The sequence below is a fragment of the Numenius arquata genome, chromosome 8 (genome assembly GCF_964106895.1).
Source record: "Numenius arquata chromosome 8, bNumArq3.hap1.1, whole genome shotgun sequence".
Lineage (NCBI taxonomy): Eukaryota > Metazoa > Chordata > Aves > Charadriiformes > Scolopacidae > Numenius > Numenius arquata.
The window spans coordinates 26495825-26521881 of record NC_133583.1 but is presented as its reverse complement, the minus strand read 5'-3'; the positions used below and the strand labels follow the sequence as shown (position 1 = coordinate 26521881).

The 26057-nt window shown below is 48.0% G+C and overlaps 1 protein-coding gene across 2 annotated transcripts in view; it reads left to right on the top strand.

Moving 5' to 3' along the window:
• The window catches only part of WDR59 (WD repeat domain 59), a 48912-nt gene that overhangs the window by 9136 nt on the left and 13719 nt on the right, over window positions 1–26057 (top strand). Inside the window, exons 5-19 of one of the 2 annotated variants that reach the window (XM_074152170.1) lie at window positions 683–763; window positions 2704–2741; window positions 4461–4549; window positions 4997–5113; window positions 6076–6153; window positions 8395–8551; window positions 10210–10289; window positions 12466–12598; window positions 15062–15186; window positions 15745–15909; window positions 17089–17184; window positions 18565–18721; window positions 19994–20063; window positions 20351–20504; window positions 24934–24990. In XM_074152170.1, coding sequence (XP_074008271.1) covers window positions 683–763; window positions 2704–2741; window positions 4461–4549; window positions 4997–5113; window positions 6076–6153; window positions 8395–8551; window positions 10210–10289; window positions 12466–12598; window positions 15062–15186; window positions 15745–15909; window positions 17089–17184; window positions 18565–18721; window positions 19994–20063; window positions 20351–20504; window positions 24934–24990 — 1597 coding nt within the window. The remainder of the gene's footprint in view (window positions 1–682; window positions 764–2703; window positions 2742–4460; window positions 4550–4996; window positions 5114–6075; window positions 6154–8394; window positions 8552–10209; window positions 10290–12465; window positions 12599–15061; window positions 15187–15744; window positions 15910–17088; window positions 17185–18564; window positions 18722–19993; window positions 20064–20350; window positions 20505–24933; window positions 24991–26057) is intronic. The other variant, XM_074152171.1, reaches the window with a different exon arrangement.

The window sequence follows — 26057 nt, the reverse complement described above, 5'->3', positions numbered from 1 at the left end:
GGCTTTTGATGGCTGGAGTGTCATTGCCTTAGACTGCTGTCCTTGTAATGAACAGCAGCCATCATCAAGGAAACAGACAGCAGCGTGTTTACTAAATTGAATCCCAGCCGTGTTTCTGTGTGAGAGGAGCTTAATTAAAGCAGATAATCCCAAAGATGGAGTTCACAACAACTTAGAGTGGTGCAGGGGAGATTTCTGCTGCTGGTTCTAGGGGTGCACTTTAGTGCTTGGCTGGAAATGCAGGCGAAGTGCTGGTTTTACTCCAGCTTCTGACTGTGGAAAGTAATCGCAAGCCTTGAAATGGCAGTTGTTTGGGCTGACTGGAGGCTGTTTGTGTCCCAGATGCGCTTGGTGAGCCCAACAGGAAGACAGGTTAATGCCAGGAACATGTGGTAACTGGGAGCTCGCTGAGACAGTGTCCCTTTTCCTGCGGAGGAAGGAGCACACACACGATGGCTGTAATGTTCAGGGCTAGGAGAATGCTTCACTGGGACTTACTTAGAAGCATTTCATTGCTTCTTGGAATTTACTAAGAGAAATGATTAAGAACTTGCATTTTAATAAAAAAGTTTCAGTAGGTGTCATGGAGAAATGTTGGAGAAATGTACTGGGGGCTTGTGAGAAGTTGATGCAGACTGTGTGCACTTTTCTCTGCTGACCTACTATGATTTTGTATTTGCAGTGACCTGGACTGGGCAGTGTTTGAGCCGGACCTGCTGGTCACCAGTTCTGTGGACACATACATCTACATCTGGGACATCAAGTAAGAATCAGTATGTTTCTGCATGACAGGGAAATCGTTGGGCTCCTTTCCATAATTAGCAGCTTGCGGGGCAAAGCATGCACTTGATGGGTGCTGCTCTTCCGCTGTGCTTGCAGGGGCTTCATCTGCTCCTCGAAATCTCAAAGACGACTTCTGTTCCCCTATTTTCATGCCCATTCAGAGTCGGTGAAGGGCAACGGAGTGGCAAAGTTAAGCTACAGTCGTGCTCCTGATTGGGAAAAGATACCGACTGGCTTCGCTCCCTGCCCACTTCAGATCTTTCCTCAGAAGCTTTTCCTGGAACACAAGGATGTTCCTCAGCCTGTTGGGGTCTTTTTAGCTGAATGAATGAGCACCATTTCATGATCTTATAGCCATTTTCTGCTAAATTCAGTGATTGTTGCTGACTCTCCCCCAGTGGTGGGAAGACTGGCGGTGATATTCAGCAACCTTTTCCTGTTTGTGCTTTCCCTTGCTTCCTGGCGCTTCCTATCATGAGTACTTTCAGGGTAACAGATCTTTCCAAACCCACCAGTATTAAACCCCCATATTTTACACCTGAGAAGTGAGGAGCTGGCGCTAGGACTGCTGCTTTCTCTTGCTGGCTGTACAGCGACTCTTTATGACCCCCGGCAGCTCACTTTATCCCTCTCTGCCTCTTTTGCTCAGTTGTAATAGGATAATTGTATAACCCCACTGCACCAGGCTACCCTGAGGCTTGTTTGGCTCCTATGAAGCACTTACATCCTTGGTTAAATGGTGCTTGAGAATCGCAATATATTATTAATGTGTAATTAAAAGACATAGAGAGACAATAACTGCTGGTTGTGTTGTCCTGTGATACTATCTTAGTGCCGAGCAAAAAATAGAGTTCTCTGAAGGTTGTTATCAGGAGCCCTGCTTTAATTCTATTGTGCCCTTCCATCATTTTGTGTCTGCCTGTATCACTTGTGCAGAAATACTGGCTTAGGCAGACTCTGGCCAGCCTCTACATCCCACTCATGGTAGTAAGGTCTCTGAGATCCTCACGGTCCTGGGGCTGCTGGCCTCCAGCAAATGAATACTTCTGCCAAAGTGCCTGTCTCTGATGGCACCCGAGGGAGGTAGCCCTGCTGTAAGGGCAGCTGGAAATTCCCCGCTTCATTTTTCATACAAAACATAACTTTTTGATTAGGCAGAAATTCTTAGAGGGAGAGGTGCAGTCCATTCCAGAAGACATCTTGCTTTTCAGCAAACACAAAAAGCTGAAGACAGTATTCCTTATTTTCACTGGCATTTTTCACGAAAGGGCAGGTGAATTCCTGAGGAGCAAGGCCAAGGAGCGAATTATTGCCTTGATCTATGTCCTGGCTGCGAGGAGCTGTCATGGTGCCGCACGGGCTTCTGCCACTGCAGAATTTGGTCTATAGAGTCTGCACACAGCTGGGCTTACTTCCTTACTAATTGTGCTGTTACGCGCTGGACACGAAGCCTTCACTCTGAAGCCACTGCTCCGTCTGCCTTGAATCAGGGTCTTGCAAAGGCTTGACAGACACATGGGTAGCTTTTGTCGAGTTTTTCCCCAGCTCTGTGTGTTCCTTTTAATCCTCCTGGGAAAGGCTGTTTTGTTGCTTCCTGCAGCAACGCTCTGTGAGCCCCGTTTCCCTGCCTGCCCAGTTGCAACATGCCACGCTTGGCACGTGTTTCTCCTCCTTTTAGTCCCCTAAAACTCCATCTTACATCCTAAACTCGCTGCTGTGTGTACTGGCAAGACAGGATGGCTGTTGTCCTCCAGCTGGTCACCTCTTTCTTTATTCCATTTAACGTGGTGTATTTTGGTAAGCAGAAAGGCACATTAGCTCCCAAGAGGCGGTGATAAAATTAGTCCTGGAATAGCAAGGGGCCCAGTGGGGGGGCTGGGCTGTGCGATGGGTACTCACATTGGCCATGTTTTGTTTCAGAGACACCAGGAAGCCTACAGTGTCCCTCTCTGCAGTGGGTAAGTATGGCGTGTGTGCAATATAAGCTTGTTTAATGCCTAATTTTAGCATCGTGTGCCCCTGCTGTTATTCCTCCCTCCCTTCACGTGTCGAGGCTGAACATAGCAGGAGACAGAAGTGCCACCACGTGTGATTGTCCCATGTAGTAGCAGCCCAAGAGGCTCCAGTTCACAGCTCCTTTTAGAGGAGCAGAATGTTGAAGAGATGTGGAGCCCTTGGAGGTTCCCAAGTGTGGAGGGCTGTGGTGGTGCTCAGACTATCTATCCCAAAATTGGTGGACAGTCACATGTCATTTGTGCCTTCTAGACATGAGTAGCTTCTTCCTGCTCTTGTGCTGCTTGTCCTGTGTTGTCCGTCTGCAATTTCTTCATGTCCTTTTATGTTTGATTGAATCAGCTGAGAAACTAAATCGCACCCCAGGATGCACGTCAGATGACGAGCAGAACCTCCTTTTCCTGAGTTACCATCCCCAGTGTCACAGCAGTCTTCCTAACATGTATCTCATGCTCTGCTGCTTCGATCTCCTTAGGCTACATGTCTGCAGTGGCCCACCCCTTCCCTCCCAGGCAGAAAACCCCTCTATCACAGCGACGCAAAAACCAAGAAGCTTACTAAATCGGAAGCAGCATTTGGTTCTGGTGCCTGGGCTGAGATTTCATGGCTCAGCTGAGCCAGCCCAGCAGGGAGCTCCCCAGAAAGCTTCCTTCCTCCCATCTCTGTTTAGTGCTGGTCCAGACGATCGTGTACCCATCAGTGAGTGGATCAAATCAATCCAATGGCAGCCTGTTTGCAGCTTTTTTTTTTTTGCCCCTGGACTAGCTTTTTGCCAGGTTGTCAGGATAAATCTGCTCACCGTGCAGCAGGAGGTGGGTAGTGAAGGTGGGGAGTAGCAGCAGGCTGAGATCCATTTAGCTTTCTCATGGACCTCGCCTTTCTGGATAGCTTAAAATGTTTGGGAAATACTGTCAGAATTAGAGTGAACAGAACGTGTATTTATCTTACAGTATCTGAACAATCCACATCAACTGAAACTGGATTTTGCTTCTTATTAGAAACAAGCAACCAACTTCTTATTTTAGGCCTTTGACTGGGTCCCTCATGATATCATATAATCATATTTGGGCCATCATCCAGTTTCTTTACAATTTCTTTGACTTCCGTGGTGTATTTTGACGGTTGGGCCTTCTGATCCACCCAGTGACTCGACCTCCAGCTGGCCAGACACGAGGTCCACCCACACTGCAGCATTCTACACCTGTATTTTAATAATAGATCAATACCACTGGTTCCCTGTATGGCATTGAATAGTATAGAGGGTGTTGGGGAGACAAACGAATCGGTCCTTGAGCACCTGGAAGCAGCTTGAATGAAAACAGAAGGGATTTGGGAGGAGGGTGATGACCCTGCAGTTCTTGTCTGCAGGAAGTTGCTCCATCTGAGGTAATGGACCTGAGTATTTTAATCAGGTACAGCCTATGGCTAGAAATTACCATGAAGATCTCTTGCTCTGAGGTCTTCGGGACACCAACGCTCAGCGGAGGAACCGAGAGTTAGTCATTTTCATGACATCCTTTGTGCTGGCTTCTGGGATATCTTTCCTCTGAACTGCTTTTCCTGTGCTAAGAAGAGCAGCTCTAAGCCCAGGTCAAGGGTCTGTTGTGCCATTTACTTTTTAATTGTTTGGTTTGACTCCTTTCTTTTAATTGTTTGTGCTACAGCTGGAGCTTCCCAGGTGAAATGGAACAAGAAAAACGCCAACTGTTTAGCGACAAGCCACGATGGGGATGTCCGAATATGGGACAAAAGGGTGAGTTGAGGGTCCCTTGAGCAGCCTGTGCATTTTGGCACCTACTGATAGAGACATCCCTCTGGTTGCAGATAAATACCAAGAAAAATGTGCTACTTTATCACAAATCTCTTTCGTGGGTTGATTTAAACTAGAGAGAATTGGGGGCTCATGAGCCTGAAGAGAGCATGTAGATAGCCACCTTCCCGAGAAATCGTGCCCATTAATGTTTTGATCTCATAGTATCTAACCCTTTTACTGAGTATGGTTCAGGGCTGCATTTGGTGACTGGAATTTGCCACATCTTCACAGGACCTTTCCTTCAGCTACTTTTGCTGAGCAATTTGCCTTTCCCCAGCAGGAAGGTGTTCTACCTCTTGCCCTTGTTCAAGCGTCTCTTTTTATGACAAAGAACTAGACCAGGTTTTAGGAGCCCTGTGCTGAGAAGGAAAATGCCTCTCCTTGCAGAAACCCAGCACTGCAGTGGAGTACTTGGCAGCTCACCTTTCTAAAATCCACGGGCTGGATTGGCATCCTGACAACGAGTATACACTGGCCACTTCCAGCCAGGACAACTCCGTCAGGGTAAGTGGTGCTCCTGGGATGACTCCTTGGGAGATGTCAGGACGGTGGAGCAGATCCCCTCCTGCTGCTGCTGGAGTCTTGTGCCGTGTTTGCCGTTGGCAAGATCTGGATCCTTATTTTTTTTGGTTTCTGGCAGCCTGTGCGTGTTGAGCCAGGGGTGCGCTTGCGAAATGGGCAGAGAAATCACTGCAGGATGGGTGCACATATGTTTGCCACATATCTGTGGTGGTTTGGGCAGTGCTGAAGCTGAAAACAACCGCCTCTGCCTGTTGCTTGCCAGAAGGGAGCTGGCCACACATGCCAGAAGAGCCTTCTCCCCAAAAAGCAGCATTGCTACCCTCAAGCTGATTGCAGCAACTTGTGGGGAGACATACGCCAACCCCTGGGCTTCCCAAACTCACATTGAATGGGATTATCACTAAGACACTGCCTGCAAGCCTTTTACTTGGGGGGAAATAGTGTGTTTTGTGTGTCAGCCAAATGGAGTTCATTCACATTTAGCTAAGCTCTGAGGCAAACGCAATTGATGTGTATTTGAGCAAAGCAAAAGGTTAGATTCTTCATTAGGAAATTAGCAGTAACAGCAGGGGGGGGTCTGCCTCCAGTCTGGACTGGCACGTTGGCTGGGAGCCTGCAGGGTACCTTGTAGCTCTGAAAGCCCAAGCAGGCTGCCTGGCTCCCTGCTCTAATTACTCAAGCTGTGATCACTGTGAATATGACCCCAAGTCGCTCGTTGGCTAAGGGATGCTGCCAGATGCTGGTAGCTTGATATTTGTCCTTTGGGGCCGTCTCTGCTGTTAATGAATGGGATTACTAATGATGCTGTGGGCTCCTTGGCATGTTTTTTGCTCTGTTATATCTGCAAGCCACATGGAAGACTGCAGCCTGAAAGTGTAGCCAGCTGACTCCTGCCTTTGCTTGTCTTTTTGGGTTTGTGTTTTTTTGTTGTTTTTTTTTTCAAGTTCTGGGATTACCGTCAGCCTCGGAAATACCTCAATATCCTTCCCTGCCAGGTTCCCGTCTGGAAGGCAAGATATACGGTGAGTGAAAAACTCCCACCAGCCCCACTTGTGCTGTGAGAGTGAATGCACTTGTCTCTTGAGACATTAAATAAAGAAGAACTGCTGAAGGGTTTCTCACCAGCTCTACTGCTGGACAGGATTAAGTTGACTGTAGAAATCCCTCTTGGTGCTTAAAAGGCCTAGAAAAGCGATGTCTGCAATGGGGACCCTTGGGAAAAGGAATGACTAGGAGTGTGAGGTCCCAGTCTTAGGCATTGTCCTCCTGGGGGGGTAAAACCCCAGGCTGCTGCTCTCGCTATCCTGTTTTTCCACTCAGCTCTGCTATTGGTACCCGTTACACAGAGCAATGCAGCGTCTTCTGCCCTCTCACAGAATCACAGAATCTTCATGGTTGGAAGGGACCTTTGAGATCGAGTCCAACCACAAAAAAAACCAAACCAAACAAACAAAAAAACCCACAAAACACCACACCCCACACCCACCCACAAACAGACACAACCCAACAATCTCGGGCACTAGAGCATGCCCTGAAGTGCCATGTCTACACCTTTCTTAAATACCTCCAGGGATGGCAACTCCACTACCTCCCTGGGCAGGCTGTTCCAGTGCCTGACCACCCTCTCAGTAAAGTAATTCTTCCTAATATCTAATCTAAACCTCCCCTGCCCCAACTTCAGAACATTTCCTCTGCTCCTGTCATTATTCCCTTGGGAGAAGAGGCCAACACCCACCTCTCTACACCCTCCTTTCAGGTAGTTGTAGAGGGCAATGAGGTCTCCCCTCAGCCTCCTCTTCTCCAAACTAAACATGCCCAGTTCCCTCAGCCTCTCCTCGTATGACTTGTTCTCCAGACCCCTCACCAGCTTGGTGGCTCTCCTCTGGACACGCTCCAGCAGCTCAATGTCCTTCCTGTAGTGAGGGGCCCAGAACTGAACACAGCACTCGAGGTGAGGCCTCACCAGTGCCCAGTACAGAGGCACCATCACTGCCCTGCTCCTGCTGGCCACGCTGTTCCTGATACAGGCCAGGATGCCGTTGGCCTTCTTGGCCACCTGGGCACGCTGCTGGCTCATGTTAAGCCGGCTGTCCACCAACACCCCCAGGTCCTTTTCTGCTGGGCAGCTTTCCAGCTGCTCTTCCCCAAGCCTGTAGGCACTCTCCAAGTGCCTCCTTTTCTCCCGAGGTTTCCAAGTGTGCCACCGTGGCCTCTTAGAGCATATCAAATCCAAGAACTATTGCCTTTTATAGAGCAAGCACCCAGCCACGTGAAGAACAGGCTCTTAACATCAGTCCTATCCGTTCTCTTCCCCAGACATTGGAATGTGGCCTGAAACCAGTGCTGTGCCTCAAATCTCTGATCCCCTTTCCCCGTCCCTGTGGTGGGGGGTGTAGGACTGGGTTCCAGTGTTCCTCTGAGCATCGTGAACCCTGAGCAGCTGTGGGGGCTTGGTCCCCAGGCAGCGGTTCTTGCGGCTACAGGCAAATTGCCATGAGGATCCCATATGAAAAGTCAAGGGTGAAATCCCTTCAGCCTCACAGCTGAAAAGTGAGGAAGCAGCAGAAAGAAATAATCATTGAATATCTCCATGTATTACATCTTATTTGTTAGAATGGGTCCAGAGGAGGCCACAGAGATGCTGGGAGGGCTGAAGCCCCTCTGCTGGGAGGACAGGCTGAGAGAGTTGGGGTGGTTCAGCCTGGAGAAGAGAAGGCTCCGGGGAGACCTTAGAGCCCCTTCCAGTCCCTCAAGGGGCTCCAGGAAAGCTGGGGAGGGACTCTGGATCAGGGAGGGGAGCCATAGGAGGATGGGGAAGGGTTTGGCACTGAAAGAGGGGAGATGGAGATGAGATGTGGGGAAGAAATTCTTTGCTGTGAGGGTGGTGAGAGCCTGGCCCAGGTTGCCCAGAGAAGCTGTGGCTGCCCCATCCCTGGAGGGCTTCAAGGCCAGGTTGGAGGGGGCTTGGAGCAATGTGGTCTGGTGGGAGGTGTCCCTGCCCATGGCAGGGGGTGGGACTGAATGGTCCTTAAGGTCCCTTCCAACCCAAACCATTCTATGATTTTATAATCTTATCCCTTCTAAGACACTGCTTTTGCACAGCAATTGCCTTAGATCCTCCCGGTTTCAGGCCTGGTTCAGTTTTGTGCTGAGCTCCTTTAAACCATTCCTGTTGGTGGGAAAAGGGAAAAATCAGAGTAGGGTATCAGCAGCACAGGACCATAATTCCCCAAGGCTAACTGGAAGGATGTTTCTCTCTCAAGCCTTTCAGCAATGGGCTGGTGACCGTGATGGTCCCCCAGCTCCGGCGAGAGAACAGTCTCCTTCTCTGGAACGTCTTTGACTTGAACACACCTGTCCACACTTTCGTGGGACACGATGACGTGGTGCTGGAGTTTCAGTGGAGGAAGCAGAAAGAGGGTGAGTTCTGGGCTGGATGTTCTCTCTCCCCTGCATTAACCAGGGCTGTGGAGGCCTGGCTGCTGGCTGCGGTGCTTGTGCTCTCACCATTTGACTCTTGTCTTTCCTTGGAGCAGCTCCTACCAACTTTTCTGCCCTGCCTCAAGCTACAGCTGGTTTGCAGTTGCTTTATGGCACTGCACGCAGCAGCATTGCCCTGTTGTTTCCATGCTAACAAAGCAAATCTACCCAGTGCTGAGTGGGTCAGCGGTGACTCTAATTGCTTCCACTCTCCTGTGAGTCTATTTTTAAATGGATCTTTCAGAATAAATTGTACAAACTATTAGATGGGTGCACCCTCCCCCTTCTCAGAGCTGCAGACTTAACCAGTTAACCCTTTGCATCACTACCGAGATCAGCAGCCTCCAGCATATCCCAGACCCCGCAAACCCACCTTATCTGGTGCTGGGAAAGGCAGGGGAGGAAGAACATGGGATAAAGAGGCTGCTCTTAGAGTTCAATTCAGACTAAATTTTCCAGTGTAGGCAGCTAAATATAGGATATTCCGTGTTAGAGGTTGGATAACCACACAGAGCACAACTTTTGTTTCCAGCGCTTTGGCTTCCAGCGACAGAAGCATGTCTGGCTTTGGTGTCATTTGTGGGTGCTGCTTTGCAGCACCGTGTCAAAGTTCTGGCCCAACCTTCTGCCACCAGCTGCTGGGGCAATTCAGTTAAGTCACCTCCTTCTCTTTGCTTTTCCTCTTTCAGAGAGGGGAGAGTGATACAGAACTGTATTAGGATCTGGAGGTGCAGTCAAAGCTTGTGAATGAACATTCAAGCAGGCTCGAACCATGGTTGTGTTGCCTTAGCTGAGTTAATAAATATATATCCGAGGCTGGAAGCCGCACTCATCTCGAGCAACATCCATCAATCATACGAGCATTCCAAGTCCGCCCCAGTGCAGAGACAACCAAGATAGTGCAAATCTCTGCTGTGCTGTATTTAGGCGGCCCCTGTGCCTCAGCAGAGGGGTGGAGGAAGCAGCTGTGCAGCAGCAAATTCTTAAGTGTCGCAGCTGTTTGACAAGGGGAACTTAAACTGTATCACAAGACCTAAACATGGGCATAAATAAGTCTGTGTACCTTTGTCTGCTGATAGATAGTATGTGTGGCTGGGTGTATTTCATTACAACCTGAACTCGTCTTGGCACCGTCCAAGTCTTTCAGAAGGAAAAAGTGGGAGGGTAGAATCAGCTTCTCTTAGCTTAGAAATGTTTTAAAATTCTGCATCTTGAGACAGATACGATGAACTAAAAGATATTTTTGACATTACAGTTATTGTAAAAATAAATGAGTTTCTCAACTATCTTATTTGTTCGGTTTAAATAAGCATTGTAGTAGATCTTGTTCACTCCTAGTTGGAAAACTTGCATCACATACGTTATACTTACTTTGTGCTTTTCACCTGGAAATTGTACCCCATTTGGAGGTGTGGTAATGGTGGTACAGGGGTGCACCCAGGTGAATTAAAGCAGAAAAGGACTCACTCTGCCCTTTGGTTTAGTGCCTTATCCCTTGGATCTCCCTGCTGGCTTGCTAGAATCTGTATACGCTACACGCAGGGCTGAGATAGTCTGTGTTTTCAGCAGGGTCTATAAGCTGTTTCCATCCTTCGTAGGTTCCAAAGACTACCAGCTGGTGACGTGGTCCCGTGATCAGACCCTGCGGATGTGGCGGATTGACTCTCAGCTGCAGAGGGTACGGACACACTTTTGCTCTTGAGCTGTAGGCGGTTTTCTTACAGGCTGGGTTCGCCTCCTTTTCCTTGCACTCCCGGTCACTCCTCTGATACCCCAGAGCTGCAGACACAGCAGCCGCTTCGCTTTCCTCTTCAGCTCCAGCCCAGAAACATCCCTGAGGAGACCTGTGATGAGGCCGCTCTGTGTCTGTGCCTCTAAAGCTTCTGAGGAAGTGCAGGGCCGCTTTGTTGTATAACAGCAAGTGTACAAGTCATTTGGGGAAGATGGAGATCAGTTACTGCTTGCATTGCCTCTGAAGATGCCACCTCCATGGCTGCAAGACTGTATGGGTCTTTGTTGGCATTGTAGATACCAGGTAAATGTAGGGATTGTGCCCTCCACTTCCTCCCCGTGTTTCCTTTGCCTCTTAGCCTGGTGCGGGCAATGTGAATCCTGGTGTTCTGCTCTCTGGCAGCAGTCACAAATTGCTTTTGCAATTACTAGAACAGCTGTGCTGGGTCGGACCAGAGGTTCGTATGGCCCATATTGCCCTGTCTCCTCCTTGGCTGTGGTTGTTTTGGAAGAGGATGAGAACAAGGCAAGTATAAAGTGCAATTTCTCTCAAATGCCCCCCCCCCCCAGCCTCCTGCAGTTTGCAGCTCAGGGGTTCATTGACTCTGGCGTCCTTGTGTTTGATAGAGCTTAATGAGTTTCTCTTCCATGGACTTGTTCTATCTTCTTTTGCACCTCTGTCAATTTTTGTCATCTTAAATGTCCTGTGAACAAGGAGTTTCCTGGGTTTTCTGCATGTTGTGTGGAAAAACAGCTCCTTTCATTTGCTTATTTTGCAGCCTGCTAGTTTCATTATATTGGAGGTGAAATGAGCAGACCTCTTGTCATGATTCTGTAGACCTCCAGCATATCCCTCCTCAGCTGCCTTCTTTTTCAACAGGTCTTGATTCACTTCGTCCCTTGTACGAGAACTTTGATTGTCCTTCTGCCTTTCATGACCTTTTTTCAGTTCTACTATATACTTTTTGGGGTGAGGATCTGAACTTTGGGTTTTTTCTGAAGAATTTTTATTACTCATTTTATTTTTTAAATGGTTGGGCATAGTTCCCTGAAGACATCAGCTTAGTCTGGCCTCTATGTCTTGTTCCCCGAGTCAGCTTGAACTTGCCGTTTTCCCCCTGTATGCGTTGCTTTATGTTTATCTAAACTGAAGTTCACCTTTCATTATAATGTAGTTACTCCTGCCAGGTCCTTCTGTGATTGCTTGCAGTCGGCCACCCTTGTTACCGCCCTGAATGACTTGGTGGCATCAGCAAACCTGGTCATGTTGCTATTCACCTCCTGTTCCAGGTTTTTAATGACTATGTTGAGAAGCATGTGTTCCCAGCACAGATCCTGCAGGAGTTCTGCAGGTCTGTAACAAACCTTCTCTGTGAAAAATGACCCTTTACTCCAACCTGATATATCTGTGAATATTTTTATTTCTTTCCTGTCTTTAAACTAGTTGTTCATCAGTGTCAGAGCCTTTACTCCCCTCTGCCCCCGCTGCCTCCCACTTTTTTGTCCTTCTTTTTGTCTGGATCAATCCACACACGTGATGGCGTGTTGCTGGTGACCAATGCTGTAATTTGCTACACTGCACCCTTATCCTTTCTCCTCCCTGTGTTTCTTCTCGTCATCTTCCCTATTCTCTTGTGCTGAACTTGTATTTTAAGTTTTCATGGTCTCTTTTTGATACAGGGTCTAGATAGGACCCCTGGGTATGTACCTGGGTCTGTAGATCCTACTGGAGTGTAAATATCAACAGCAGAAAGTGTGCTACTATTATATCTATTCTAAAAACCTAAACCAGTTTTGACAAATTAATTCAAGGAATTAAAGTCATATCAGCTTTAGTTTTGATTAAAGTAAAACGTCTGTTAATTTAGACTGGCCCTGTCAGTTAAGTGGCTTTGTAAGCGAAGAGGAGCTTTGGCCAGGCTGTCTGAGGTGACAGAGCTGAGGATTCTGGAAAGTGGAAGATCATCTGTCACAGAAATAATGCTGAGGGCTTAGTTATGGCTGTTGCGTGGACAGACCTACCTTGCAAATCCAGCTCCCTGGAGAAACGAGTTGTTCAGCAGTGGCTCTTTCCGCGGCTTGGTTTCTGTTGTGCAGCGTGTGGGTGTGCTTGTTCTTTTCAGCTCTGCGCTAATGACATCCTGGATGGAGTCGAGGACCTCATCGATGGGATTTCTCATCTGCCAGAGCCAGACAAGACCCTTCACCCCCAGGACTCTGAGCCCCAGCATAACTCTGGGCACGGGGATGAGGAAGGTGAGACGAGCGATGGCACTTCGGGTTGTCTTTGTGTTGAGAAGAAGATGCATCTTGGCATAAGAAAATAACATCATAGGCAAAGCACAAACTGGTGCTGTTTCGAAGGTTAATGGATTCCCCATCTGGGAGGAGGGAAAACACAGAGGTTTCTCAGGATGGTCCTCACGAGTTTTTGCTCCTCTAACACAACGATCTCTTTCCAGCTGTGAAACAGAGCTCTTCCTTGCCACTAATACCATTTAATTGCACTCTCTTTAGGTCATAGTTGTGGCCTGCTGCCAAAAATAAGGCAGTCAGAAAGTCAGTGCTGGCTCTTAAGAAGGTAGTTCAGTTTAAGCTGAGAAATGAGTCCACAGAAGAAGGGAGCATATGGGTAGCAATTTGATTCTCCTTTTGGCTTGCCAACAAACTGGAGAGACAGGGAGGAAGCGGTCTATTATCTGTCCTCTGAAGGAAGGAGTCCCTTGGGGAAGGCACCTCTTCCTAACTGGAAGTTTCCTGCCCAGCAAATGCCAGTGAAGTTGTTCCCGGCACCCTGTCCTGTGTGGGAGCAGAACAAGTTTCTAAAAATTATCAGCACCTCTGTCTACGTGAGGGTTTTATAATATGATAGAGAAAGTCTTGGTTACCTGTGCTCACCATGAGCAGAACTGTGTGGGAAAGCACAGGGGGAGCATTAAGTGTTCTCATTCTGCCTGCCTGACCTCTGTTTTTCCACAGGAGAGAGTTAACTCTTTCATTGTCCCCGATGAGGTCACATTCGTACATTCCGTGTGGTTTCTGTGTGGGTCTGGCTTTGATTCAGGTTTCCTTAACCTTGGTTAAGGTTTCCCTTGTGGCCAAGGGAATGAAAATGGCTTTCCTGTAGCAGGGTAGATTTTGCTGCAAATACTGTGACTGCGGGATCAATGACGAGCAAGTCCCTAGGTAGGAATTTCAGTTCTTTTTTGCTTAAAAGCTATTGTGGACTGTTGATGTTTCACCCTGGAGGTGGCTGCGTTTCAGCTGCAGACGAAGTCTCCGTGTTACATTAGTAATGCACTTTGGGGGATCTTTGAAGAGAAGAGCGCTCTGCAGATAAATCAGAAAGCCCACCAGCTGTGTCCTGAGCGTACAGCTCTCCACACTGACTGCTGCCTGTAAAGGGTTTTAGGAGTATAAACAAATATGTGGGCTTTTGAGGATTAGAAACTAATTGGAAGGGAATGGGAGAAAACAAAGGGAGGGTACTGCCCATATTGGGAATGTCAGAGATGGCTTTTCAGTAAGCTATGTGGTGTCTTGAGCTAGAAATAATTATCTTCTGTGAGAGCCACTGATCTTCCTTTAATCCCCTTTTTCAGCTCCCTTTTGTGAAGTATATCTAAGCACTACAATAAAATTGCAAACAGGAATGAGTAGCAAAGCATCCTACCTATCCAAATGCAGCAACCCACTGGGCAGCAGTAAAACCAGATATGTTTGTCCCAGCAGCAAAGTCAGTCACTTTTAGGAAAATGCCTGTGATAGGAGAGCTTTTTTTTTTTTTTGCATTTCTTGTCATTTATTTTTTTGCTAGGAGTAATCTGTGCAAGTGTGAGAACAAGCTGAATGATCAGGACTTCCCTTGTGTCTTTGGAACCATCATCAAAAACCATATTTGGTCTTTTTAGGAAGTGGTGCCACAGCGAAACCCCTCCAGAAGGAGCTGCCCTGCCCTAAGCGGGGGCACATAGCAAGACAGGAGGCAAAAGCCAGGCACAACCACAGGCAGAGACCAATTCTTCTGAAACTCGGTCAAGTTTGCTGTCTTAACCATAATTCCTTGTGTCCTGCAGGGCTTGCCTGGCTGTTTAAATGTATTCTGGCCTTTAGGGGTTATTGTCCTCCTGAAAACTGTTGGAACTGGACAGCTAGACCCTGCATTTCGATCAGACTTTAAAGACCATTAAAGCACTAAAGGGCTTTGCAGCAATAAGTGCAAATGGCTGCCACAAATGAATTAAGCCAGAATACCCTCTTTCTTTCTCCCAAAGCCTTATTGTGTTTTGGAAGCGTTCCCTGAAAGCCGAGAGTGGTGGGGTGTAAGTCCCAAAGATCAGAGCTCCTCCTGGAGACTGCTTTGGCACCAGTTCTTTCCCGCTGAACTGAGACGCTCCAATTGAGCTGTCTGTGACTCTGGCAGTGCTGTGTAGGGAGGAGAAGGGGTCTCAAATGGGTAGAGACAGACCATTTAGGGCTGTACTGTTACCTTCTGTAACCTTCCTGGGAAATCTGTGTGCAGAGAGGTTTGGTTTTTTGAAGAGCAAGGCTCTAAACAACAGCTGAGACCCTCCAGCTCTTTGCCAGGTAAAACTCATACCTCCACGTGCCTGGAGAGCAGAGGAAAGCCTGCTGTCCTGGCTGCCTCCAAAAGTCATCTATTGCCAAAAGTCTGTCTATTATAGCTCCTCTCAACCTGTTCTCCATCTTTCCCAGCAGCCTTAAAAGAAGATTTCCTGAATGACCCCCTGGTGGGAAAGAAGACGGACCAACTGGGGCTGCCTCAAACGCTGCAGCAGGAATTTTCACTGATCAACGTGCAGATCCGAAATGTCAACGTAGAGGTAGAGAGTTTCCTTTTGCTGGTTTGTTGGGAGGGGATGCAGGCAGGCTGGCTCATCAGAGCTTTTGGAGGGGAACATTTCTTGCTGCAGTGACTGCTGCCTGTAAACAGGGTTTATTTTGAGCCATAGAGATCCTCTTGGACAGGGGTTGTAGGAAAGAGGATAATCCCAGACACTGGGAGCAAGGGAAGTGTTTCAGCACAATAAGTAGGCTGGTGCTATTCCCGAGAAGGCTGGACGGTGTTTTCCTCTCTTCCTGGACTGCAGAGCTGCAGAGTGGACAGTAACTTGCTCCACTACGTGCAGCTGATCTCATTTTGACTGTTTCTGAACCTGATCCGCCGTGCTCTCCCTATCCTGTGCTCTCTCCCTCAGTTTTGGCATCTCGGGGCCGGGGGTGGGGGTGCGGGTCAGCTGTCACTGTGCCCTTGAGAACAGCATGACTTCGACTTACGGGTGTGCAGAGGAATCAGCCCTCCCTCAGTGTGAATTTAAGTCACTGTAAGTTTCCAGGTCCTTGGAGATGTAACTACAGAGCAATTGCTTTTCCTCACCCAGATGGATGCGGTGAGTCGTAGCTGCACGGTGTCGGTGCACTGCGGCAACCACAGAGTCAGGATGCTGGTGATGTTCCCTGTCCAGTATCCCAATAACGCTGCACCGTCCTTCCAGTTCATCAACCCAACTTCCATCACCGCCTCCATGAAGGCAAAGCTGCTCAAGGTGTGTGGGGAGCATACACTGTCTTTATAAATATACAAATGCTGGTCACTTGATGGCTAGATTACTGATGTAATTAATCATCTGACCTTGCTGAAGACATAGAATCACAGAATGGTTTGGGTTGGAAGGGACCTTAGAGCCCATCCAGTCCCACCCCCTGCCCTGGGCAGGGACACCTCCCACCAGACCAGGTTGCTCCAAGCCCCCTCCAACCTGGCCTTGAAGCCCTCCAGGGATGGGGCAGCCACAGCTTCTCTGGGCAACCTGGGCCAGGCTCTCACCACCCTCACAGCAAAGAATTTCTTCCTGAGATCTCATCTCAATCTCCCCTCTTTCAGTGTCAAACCCTTCCCCCTCCTCCTATGGCTCCCCTCCCTGATCCAGAGTCCCTCCCCATCTCTCCTCTAGGCCCCCTTTAGGGACTGGAAGGCCATTATAAGGTCTCCCCAGAGCCTCCTCTTCTCCATACCACAGGTCACTTTGAACTGATATGTTGTGGAGTTCCCAGGGTGAGGTTTTTGTTGGCCTTGCAGCCCAGCATTTGCCTTTCTCCACTGGTGCTTTTTAAACATGTTGTCTTCACTGCTGCTCTGTTCCAGTGTGATGTGTATTGCCTGAGGATCCCTAACATCCTTCTCCTCATGCAGTTTTCCCCAAGCTCATAATAGACAAAGTGACCAGTGAAGCGTCCAGCTGCAGAAAGATAATGTTTTTGAGCTGGGATGTTGCTTCCTGCACAAACCGTTTTAAAAATGAGGGGACTTTTTACACAGACCCCACTAATTCCAGACGAGGTGTGCGATCATGTGGTGTGGGAAGTTCCTGTCGCTGATGAAATCCCTTCCCCAGCAGCGAGCTGATGGATCAACTTGCCTTTCTTCCTGAAAAAAACCACCTGATCCAATTTGCCATAAACCGGTATGGGCTACAGTAGTATAGAAGCCCAGATCCTGGCTCAGAGTGTGCTGGATCTAGGTGAACCCTGAAAGCTCACAGCCCTTCCCCAAAACAGACAGCGTACCAGTGGGTCAGTGTGGCTCCAGTGGGTGTCAGGGGATGTCTTTGGCCTCTCTGGATCCTGGCATCTTAGTTGTTCTGCAGACCAAAAAAAAAAAAAAAAAGATGTGGGGAAGGTGTGGATGTAACCATGGTTCAAGCTGCATCTTGTGTGTATTCCAGATACTGAAAGACACTTCTCTGCAGAAAGTGAAGCGGAACCAGAGCTGCCTGGAGCCCTGCCTGCGTCAGCTGGTCTCCTGGCTGGAGTCTGTCGTGGTACGGAGAACTGCGTGGGCTTTCTGCCCTAGTTTTTCGTCTTCTCCAACGTCTGCAGTGGGGGTCCAGCCTCATTAGATGTGTAAATAGACCCCTGTGACTGGCTGTTATGTTGGTGTAAGCGCTTCTGGTTAATGTTGAAGAAAACTGAGCAGATGATTAGATGCGTTTTGTTTCTGAAAATCAGGCCCCGAAGGTTTGCTGCTCTGGGGAGCTCTGCGTGCTCACTGGTGCTCAGGTTAGCAGGAATGGCTGGGGGTCGGAGCATCTCAGCGGTGTGTGGTAGCTTCCCGGCTCTGAGTACATCCCACTGAGTGCCAGGGCATGGTTATCATCCATGAGGGGCCTCGGGGAGCTTATGGATTCATTCTTGTCTGCAAGGCAGTGGCAGATGTCTTTACCTTCTCAGTTCTAGTCAGAGATCCTGCTAGTCCTATTCTAGGGTCTTTGTTTTTTATCCTTGGGAAAAAAAAAAAAAAAAAAAAGCTGTGAAAGCCTGTCTTTTCTGAAGGCTTGTGCTGAGGTTTTGTAGGGATGATACTGCAGATAAATCCAAATCACACTCTGCCCTTAGCTGAGATCTGTGATACCTACTCAGCATCCCGGTGTCAGGTATTAGGTCTGTGTGTGGGTGAAGTGTGCTGGAGTGGGTGTTTTTAGCATTCAAGAAGAAATCGGAGAGTCTCCTCAGATTTTCTTTCAGAGAGATTTTGTTTATTCATCACAAAGGTGTTGGTTTTTGTTTTTTTTTTTTTTTACATGAAAAGGCTTAATTCTGTTTGGTTTCAGCAGTAATGTTGTAAGAGTGGGAACTTTCTCCATTGTAGGGAGATCTGATGAGCTGCTGCCTTTAAACCTGTATACTATATACTCTGTATCCAAATAAATGCAGATTTCTTCCAAAATTCCTGTGGATAGGCCTAAGGTCCCTCAGTATTTCATACCACCTGCCTTCCTCGAGACTCCCAACCTGGGTTTGACACCCCACAGTTCTGTAGGATTCCTATTTGAGGAGGCTTTGTCTCCCTTGCATCACTGAGGTATCGGGTTTAGCTCAGCTCCCTGTGTTGAGAGTCCTGTCCAGAGTTTGAAGGTCAGATTTTCCGTATAGTTTCCCACTGTTTCACCCCAAGTTAAGCTCTGCGTTTCAGCACGGCTATGGAGGGAGAGAAATCTCTGGACAAGCAGCCAGAGAAGGTGAGCACATCCTCAAAGGTGAATGTGCTTTTGAGTGCCTTTGCAGCCAGAGAAGTAACCTCTGCTCTGGCTCAAAGGACGAGCACCTTCTGTGGGGCTGCGTGGGGCTGCGATGCCCGATTCTCCAGCTGGGTTTCCTTCCTGTGGCAGCAGGAGTGTGACCTTGGCTACCTTCTGTTTCAGAACCAAGAGGACAGCACGTCCAGCAATCCCTACGCTTTGTCAAACTCCGTAACGCCCCCCTTGCCCACCTTCGCTCGGGTCTCCAATGCCTATGGCTCCTACCAGGATTCTAACATCCCATTTCCACGGACCTCTGGAGCCAGGTTCTGTGGCGCAGGTTAGCCCCATCGCTGATACGTTACAGCTACCCAGGGAATGGCCCTCTTAATGTCTTGGGGAACACTTCCCGCTGAACAAGAGGAGGCTTTGGTCACTGCCATGCAGTGAATAAGAAATGGTATTAAAGTAGCGATATGATAAATGTATAGATAATGAGACTGGTTAGCAACTGTTTGCAGGTGGTGTTGCATGTGGGATTTTAGGATTTGGAAATCCAGGGCTTGTTGAAGAGATGGCCTTTGGCTTGTGTATTCCAGAGACAGACCTTTTGCAGAAGACTGGGAATAGCTATTTTCCTTGCCTAGTTCTCTCCCACCAGCATCAAACTGCTGGACATATTCTGGCTCTCAGTCTTCACAAAATTACTGTGATTTAGGATTGAACTTACCCCTTGCTGAAGCCATGTTCTTGTTACTAACCACTCTATTCTCATTCTGCACCCTTTGTGTTGTCCAAAATAGCTTTCCCCAGGTCATGGGGAAACTTCTCCTAAATTGGAGGGGGGGGGGTACTATCACGTCCAGGTTTCCAGCAGAGTGTGCGGTGCAGAGATCGTCTTTAAAAAACAGGCTAAGGTCTGAGGAAGAGCTGCTAAGTTTCACTGCGCTGTTTCAGATGCAAACCTGCCTCCTCCAGACCTGACCATATCCCAGCTTGAGCATCTTTTGAAAGCTGCTTTTCATACAGGCCTCACCGAATTCTCCTCAAAAGTAAATCGGAGTAGTATTGCATTGAACAGGCTCCGTGAAACCTGCTAAGTCTTGAAACTCTTGCAGGAGTGGGTAGCTGAAGACGCTCGAGATGCTAACAAATGGGGTGGGGGTGTGCTTTGGTGAGAGTACTTTGGAGGTGGCTTCAGATGGCTTGGGTTGTCCTTTTGAAGAGAAGAGTTGTACCAGCTGCAGTGGTTTCTCTGCAGAGCTAAACATTTAAACGCTTGCCTCTGGAGTATCAAAGTTCTGGTGAAGAGTTAAAACATGAGTATGTGTTTGCTCATTTTGTTTTACTGACTTTTCTCCAACATCTGTAAGCCACTCGAGTCAGTGCTTTTAAGACAGTCATCTCAACAAAACGTGCTCTTTAAGGGATTTGCAGGGAGTAGATTTGGGTTGAGAAAATGAGATTGTCTACTTGTAGTTGAAAAGCGCTCAGAGTAGTGGATAGGCACCCAGCCCCTTGACTCTACCTTAAATGACTGGGTTTCCCCGTATAAATCCTGGGTAATCTGCTCCCCCTGGAGTGATCTTTATGCCATGTCCTGTCTCTGCAGGGTACCTGGTGTATTTCACGAGACCCATGACCATGCACCGTGCGGTGTCCCCGACAGAGCCCACCCCCAGGTGAGTACCCTGCCTGGTATTTGAGGTGTTCTGCTGTCACAGGCAGGAAGGCAAAAGAGTATCATGTCCTATGCTGGAGCTACTGTCCCTCAAAGCACTGACCTCGAGTGTTAGCTGTGCCCGTGACACAGAGAACCTGGTCCCTTATGTCACTGTCCCTCGGCAGACCCCTTCCTTCAACGCACCTGAGACATTTCTAGCAGCGTGGGTTAGTGGAGATGTCAGTGTGAGCCTCCAGGGCAATTTGGTGGGCAAAAGCTCCTGAAAGTGCGTTCTCTTGTTTCCAGGTCCCTGTCGGCTTTATCAGCGTACCACAGTGGCCTCATCACCCCCATGAAGATCCGCACGGAGACTCCAGGCAACCTGCGTTTGTACAGCGGCAGTCCGACACGCAGCGAGAAGGAGCAGGTCTCCATTAGCTCCTTCTACTACAAAGAGAGGGTAAGTACCAGGCTGAAAAGCCTTTCCCAACACTTCAGCTTTTGTGATCTGTACTCCTTTCATATAACTGTGAGTATTGCTGGTAACAGGAGCTTCGTATTCCTCTCAGGAAGGCATCCTTTTACAGGCAGCTCTGTAAAAAGTGTCACATGGATTTATCTCTTCTTTACTGTAACTTCTTTACTGATCCTCTCTAGCATTTGACCTGCTTATTTTGATATCTCTCTACACTGACCATCACAGCTTCCTTCAGTGCATTACACGGTCTCCCTTTGCATTACATAGGGTTAAAATCTCACACTTAACGAGTTGTAGTCTCCGGATAAGCGCATGTAGGCAGTTCTGCTTTTCTCAGTAGTCCCTGATATCTAGAACTGCAAAGGGTTGTGGCTTTCTGCAGCTCGCTGACAACCTCTCCTGGATTACAGGGTATATTGGGTTATTTCTATTACAGGTGTCTCTTTCAGGGATATGTGCCCCTTTGGACTTTTATTTAAACAAAATCCATTCTTACCTTATTCTCTGAAGGTCTTCCAATCCCTGTACTTCTGGTTTAGATGTAGGTCTTGCTGTCGTTGCTGTTCACAGATAAGGCTTTGGAGGAGAGAGGGGTTGTTTCCTTCTGGGATATAGTGGGTGAGGAAGACCCCTTGGTAATTGTAGGGTGGCCTTAGGGTAGTTCTGAAGCAGCTGAGGGCCCTGAGTGCCTGGAGCAGATGCTGTGGGAGTAACAGGCTTGAAAAAATACAGGAAGCTTCCATGGAGAGCCTGAGAATTCAGGGCATTCGAGCCGTGTCTCCATTGTCCGTGGAGGGCACACATCCGCTGCAGCAACGGAGAGCTTCCAGGTACCCCAGGGAAAGCCAAGAACTGTCTGCGCTCTGCTGCAGCAGAGCTTGGTAACTCCTGACCCAAGAGCAGAGGGAAAGGCAGAGCCACGAGCTCTCATCCTTCCTGGGCACTGAAAGAGGTCTTAATTTTCCAGTATCCCTGAATGTGACAGTTGACCCCTCTGGGGTTGTGTCCTGCTTATGTGACGCGAGTTAGTCATTACACCTACCAACCATGGGGTGAGCCTCTGTCCCCATCGCAAGCTTTGCCTCCCTGCAGATCCCGGAAGACTTTTGGAGTCCCCGTTCTGGTGGTTTTTTCCCCCACGCAAACTTCTTTTTGATGAGAAGAGAAAATGGTACTGCCTGGGGCGGGAATTACAGCCTGCTCTAGTCTTTGCAGGAGAGTTTATTTAAAGGGCTACCTCTGTCCTCTGCAGCGTGCTTGTCTCTGACACGCAGCTCTCTAAGATGACAGACAAGACTAAAAATAACACATGGAAGCAGCTTGGTGCAATTTTATATGACCCCTCTCCCCAGCCCTTGTATTGATGGCGAAAAGGTTTTTGTCAGGGGGGAAAAGGAGTTGAGAGAACAAAGCGTGTGTGTAGCCATGTCTGCCGAGAGCCAGAGAAAATTCCTGTGCTCCCCTTCCCCCTGCCAAGCCATCCCCTCGGTGGCTGGTGTCGTGGTTTTGACCAGATTAACCAATCAGAGCAACAGATGGCCCGTCCCCCCCCCCTAAGGAAAAGAGAGGAGAGGAAGAGATAAAAGAGATTTATGAGTTTAGAAAAAACTAAACTACTTTAATGAAAATATTAATAATGAAATAATAAATAATTTAAAAAAAGGAAAAAAAGAAAAAAAAAAATACAGTATATACAAAACCGTGTCAAGCTCCCAGGGTGATGATCACCAGCAGGCACAGGGGAAAGTCCCAGGCTGGACTCCGGATCTGGAGTCAGGATTGCTCGGATCGGGATCAAAGGCAGACGAACAGACAGGGTCCTCCTCAGATGTCGGCCATTGAAGGAAGAGAGTTGACCCTTTGATCCCTCGGCTTTTATACTGAGCATGATGCAGATGGGATGGAATACCCTGTTGGTCAGTTTTGGGTCACCTGTCCTGTCCGCTCCTCCCCACAGGTGTGACCCCTCCGCTTCCAACCCTCCCATGGGGCAAATAACAAATTTACCTGCCCTTGGTTGTTATAGCAATAAATATAAGCAAGGGCCTCTCTGCTCACCATTCCTTGGTATTATCAGGTCTTATCACTATGAGAGTGAACAGTTTCTGAACAATATGCTGTTAATTTCAGAGTTTAGTTAGTCAGAAGAGGCCCAGCTAAAAAGGAAAAATTACTGAACAGAAAATTAGTTCTGTTTTACCTCAAACCAGGACAGCTGGGCTGGAAGAAGCGTAAGGGCCCTAGGAAGGAGATAGTTCGACTGTTTTTGCAGATGAAATAGTTTTAAAAGGCACCTAAAAAACCTGTATCTTGCTTTAGCAAAGGTTTTCTGATTCTTCAGGAGTTGACATCGTGGCCTCTGTTAGATCAGTGCTACATATTTTTACGTCATTTCATTGTGAGGATTTTAAAAAGCCTAGACTCTGAGATCTAGTTAGCCTCCCTGCTCTGAAGCTTGGATTTTATATTTGCCTTAAATAAAAATGGAAATTTTGGGTGTTAAACTCTCATGTTACATAACTTCAGCCCCAAAACTGAATTTGTCCGTGATAACCAGGTATTTAAATCCCATGTAGCAACAACTGGCATCACTACCGTTAGAAAACAAATGGAATTTGCCTGTTGCCAAACAGGAAATATGTCGTGTTTCTGTAAAGGCAGGGGGGCTGCTGAACCCAGCAGAGATCTCCTTAGTAAACCAAAATGAAACTAAACCTGGCACTGAGCCTTTCTGTGCTCATTTAAATGTGTGTATTCATATATATATATATACACAGACACACACACACATATGTATCTTTCTCACTTTTTATTCACACATGCACACTCCTTTCTTCCTCCCTCTTTTTCACTCAGAAATAACCCACTAAAGAAGAATAGTCAGCAGAAAGAAGAAGCTGTATCTATACTGTGACAGTGCCATCACTGTTTCAAAACTGGATTTCTCTTAAAGAAGGTTCCATGGCTGTGGGTTTTTTTCCCCACGGTTAAAGGGTTGTGCCAGTGGGGACCTGGGGAGAGCTCAGCCTTGCCTGAGGGACACCCGTACACAGGGGTGGTGGCTGTGGTGTCCCTGTGGGTCCCATCAGGGAATTCGGCAGGGCTTGGGAATCGCTGCTTCTCAGGACACCCCTCAGGCTTTGCCGGGTGCCCACCTCGTTGAGACCTCTTGAACTCACAGCACAGGGGGGCATAGGCTGGCAGGAGTGGCTGCCATCAGGAGAGCAGGACTTCCTAGAGGACTGAGCTTAGTTTTCCTTCTACTAATCCTTTTCTTCTTTTCTTGTGAGACCTGGGGGAGGAAAGTGTAGCATAAGGCTGCAGTCTCCTCCTGGCCCTGCAGCCAGCCCTTGGATCCCTGTCTCTCCCAGCAGTGAGACACAAGGGAAGGCAGAGGCTTTCAGCCGGCACGGCTGATGGTCCTGACTGCCAGTCATCAGCTGAAAATAAATGTAAAAGACATTGCACTCAACACAAATAATCCTATTCTTCCCCTTTTTATTGTGTTGACTCTTACAGAACTATAACAGAATATTTTTTTTCAAGTGAGTGCACGGTAATGTACTTTGAGAGATTCCATTTCTTGTTGCTATAATACTGTGCTGAGTAGTTAATGAAATGTCTGCAAGTTCCTAATGAAAGCCTACTTTGGAGCTATTCTGCATAGTCAATCACTGAATTCGATTGCTCGCTCAACCTGAATGAGTTCCTCAGCCCATAACGGCAATTTCCACACGGCCCTGCCAAGTAGCAGGGTCTCTACATCCCTTCTAATGTCCTGACATGTGGCTTTTATTGTTTAAAATGACAGTGAACAGTTACAGCAGGTTCCAGTGAATGAGGTCCTGGAGGATGCTGGATGTTAGAGGGATGTCTGAGGAAGCAGAGGTGGTTTTTTGGCTTTCTGTGCCAAGGCACTGGGCAGCTGTGTTAAAAATCGTGCAGTTTGCACTTAGCTGCCTTCCTCTTCAACCAAGAGGAGTAAAACCAGTTAGAGTGGGAGCCTGGCACATGGGGCACCAGGGTGTTGTCCTCTGCTCTGCTGCCAGTTCATGGTGTGAATGAGGTCCCATCACTGCAGTTCAGTGCTTCTCTCGGTAACACCACTCCGCGTGGAAGACTTCGTTCCCATCTGGGGTTGCTGGAGTCTCCCACCGCGGCTGGCGTGGGGCACAGGCACAGCAGCCCCGGCTTTGCCAGGGCCGCAGGTGATGTTCTACAGTACAACTGTGTGCGGATGAAAGGGGGGATCTTGGTTTGCAACTGCTTGTTGTGTAACAGAACCATTGGGAAACGGTATCTTTAACTCTGCTGGTTCAGGGCACTTTTCATTTCAGTTTTATTTACCTTTGTCTTTAATTTTCTTGGTGTCTTTCTTCCCTTTTCCTGGGTATAACGTTTTCACACGCAGATGTCTCCTCGCTCTGCCCGGCGACGTTGGTCCATACAAGCAATTAACGACTTCCCGGTACTGTGCGCTGTGCTAATACTGTCCTTGATATAACCCTGTCTTCTGCCCAAGGGCCCAAGAATAAAATGCCACCTGCCTGCCTTTGAGTAACCTGCACAGAGGTGGGGCACTTGCCTGAGCTTCAGAAAGAGTGAGCACATGTGTAAGTGGACAGGAGCTGGTTTGCAGGGTACAAATACTGACCTACAAACATGCCTATTTTAGCAGTCGGGAAAGGATGCCAAGGGGTAGTTTGAAGTGTAAGAAGTGATCCAACCTCTAAGAAACAGAGAGTGCACAGCAGAGGAGCTGGATGATTCTTACACGGCATCGACCAACTGATGAGACTGACATTGAAGCACCTCATTTCTGAAAAAGGTGGAGCCTCGTTAGAGAGGGAGGATCACTGAAGAGCTGTGGAAGAAACAAACTGGTTGAGCTGCTGACAACGATCTGTCATCTCATTAAAATGAGTGCAACGCGCTGTAAAGCCTTATTTCCTGGAGCAATAAATAGAATTTCTCCTTAATTTGTGATCTTCTCCCAGGCCTCGGAGCCGCACCGCCCTGTGTTCAGTTGGGGTGGTTGCCCTTCCGGCCACCCTGGCAGATTCTCCCTCCTCCTGGCACCGGCCCTTCCAAGGCTTTGACAGTCCTTTTCCATTACTCAGGTCTATGTGTCACTCAAGCTTGAACATCGTTCGTGTGAACGTCTTGATGGTATCGGCGTTGCTCAAGCTGTGCTGGAAATTTGGGCAATTACTATCTCATCGCTCATCTGCCAAGCACAGGCGAAGCTTTGAAAACTCCATTTCAATTTAAAGATGATCTCTTTGGGTCTGTTTTTCTCTATGTCTGTGTGAACAGCTGGTTTTTCACAGCTGCTGTCCTCCTTGCTCTCCCTTCATAAGAGAGCAGGGAATAAAATAGAATCCTGTAACACCTAATTTAACTTGGTATAATAGGATCAAGCCTTCCTAATTACAACAGCTCTAAGACTATACTAGCAAATAATAGGTGAAAGAAACCAGAAGTAATTTACTTGACTCCATCAAGGCTTTTTGCAGAGAGCTAATAAAGAAATGT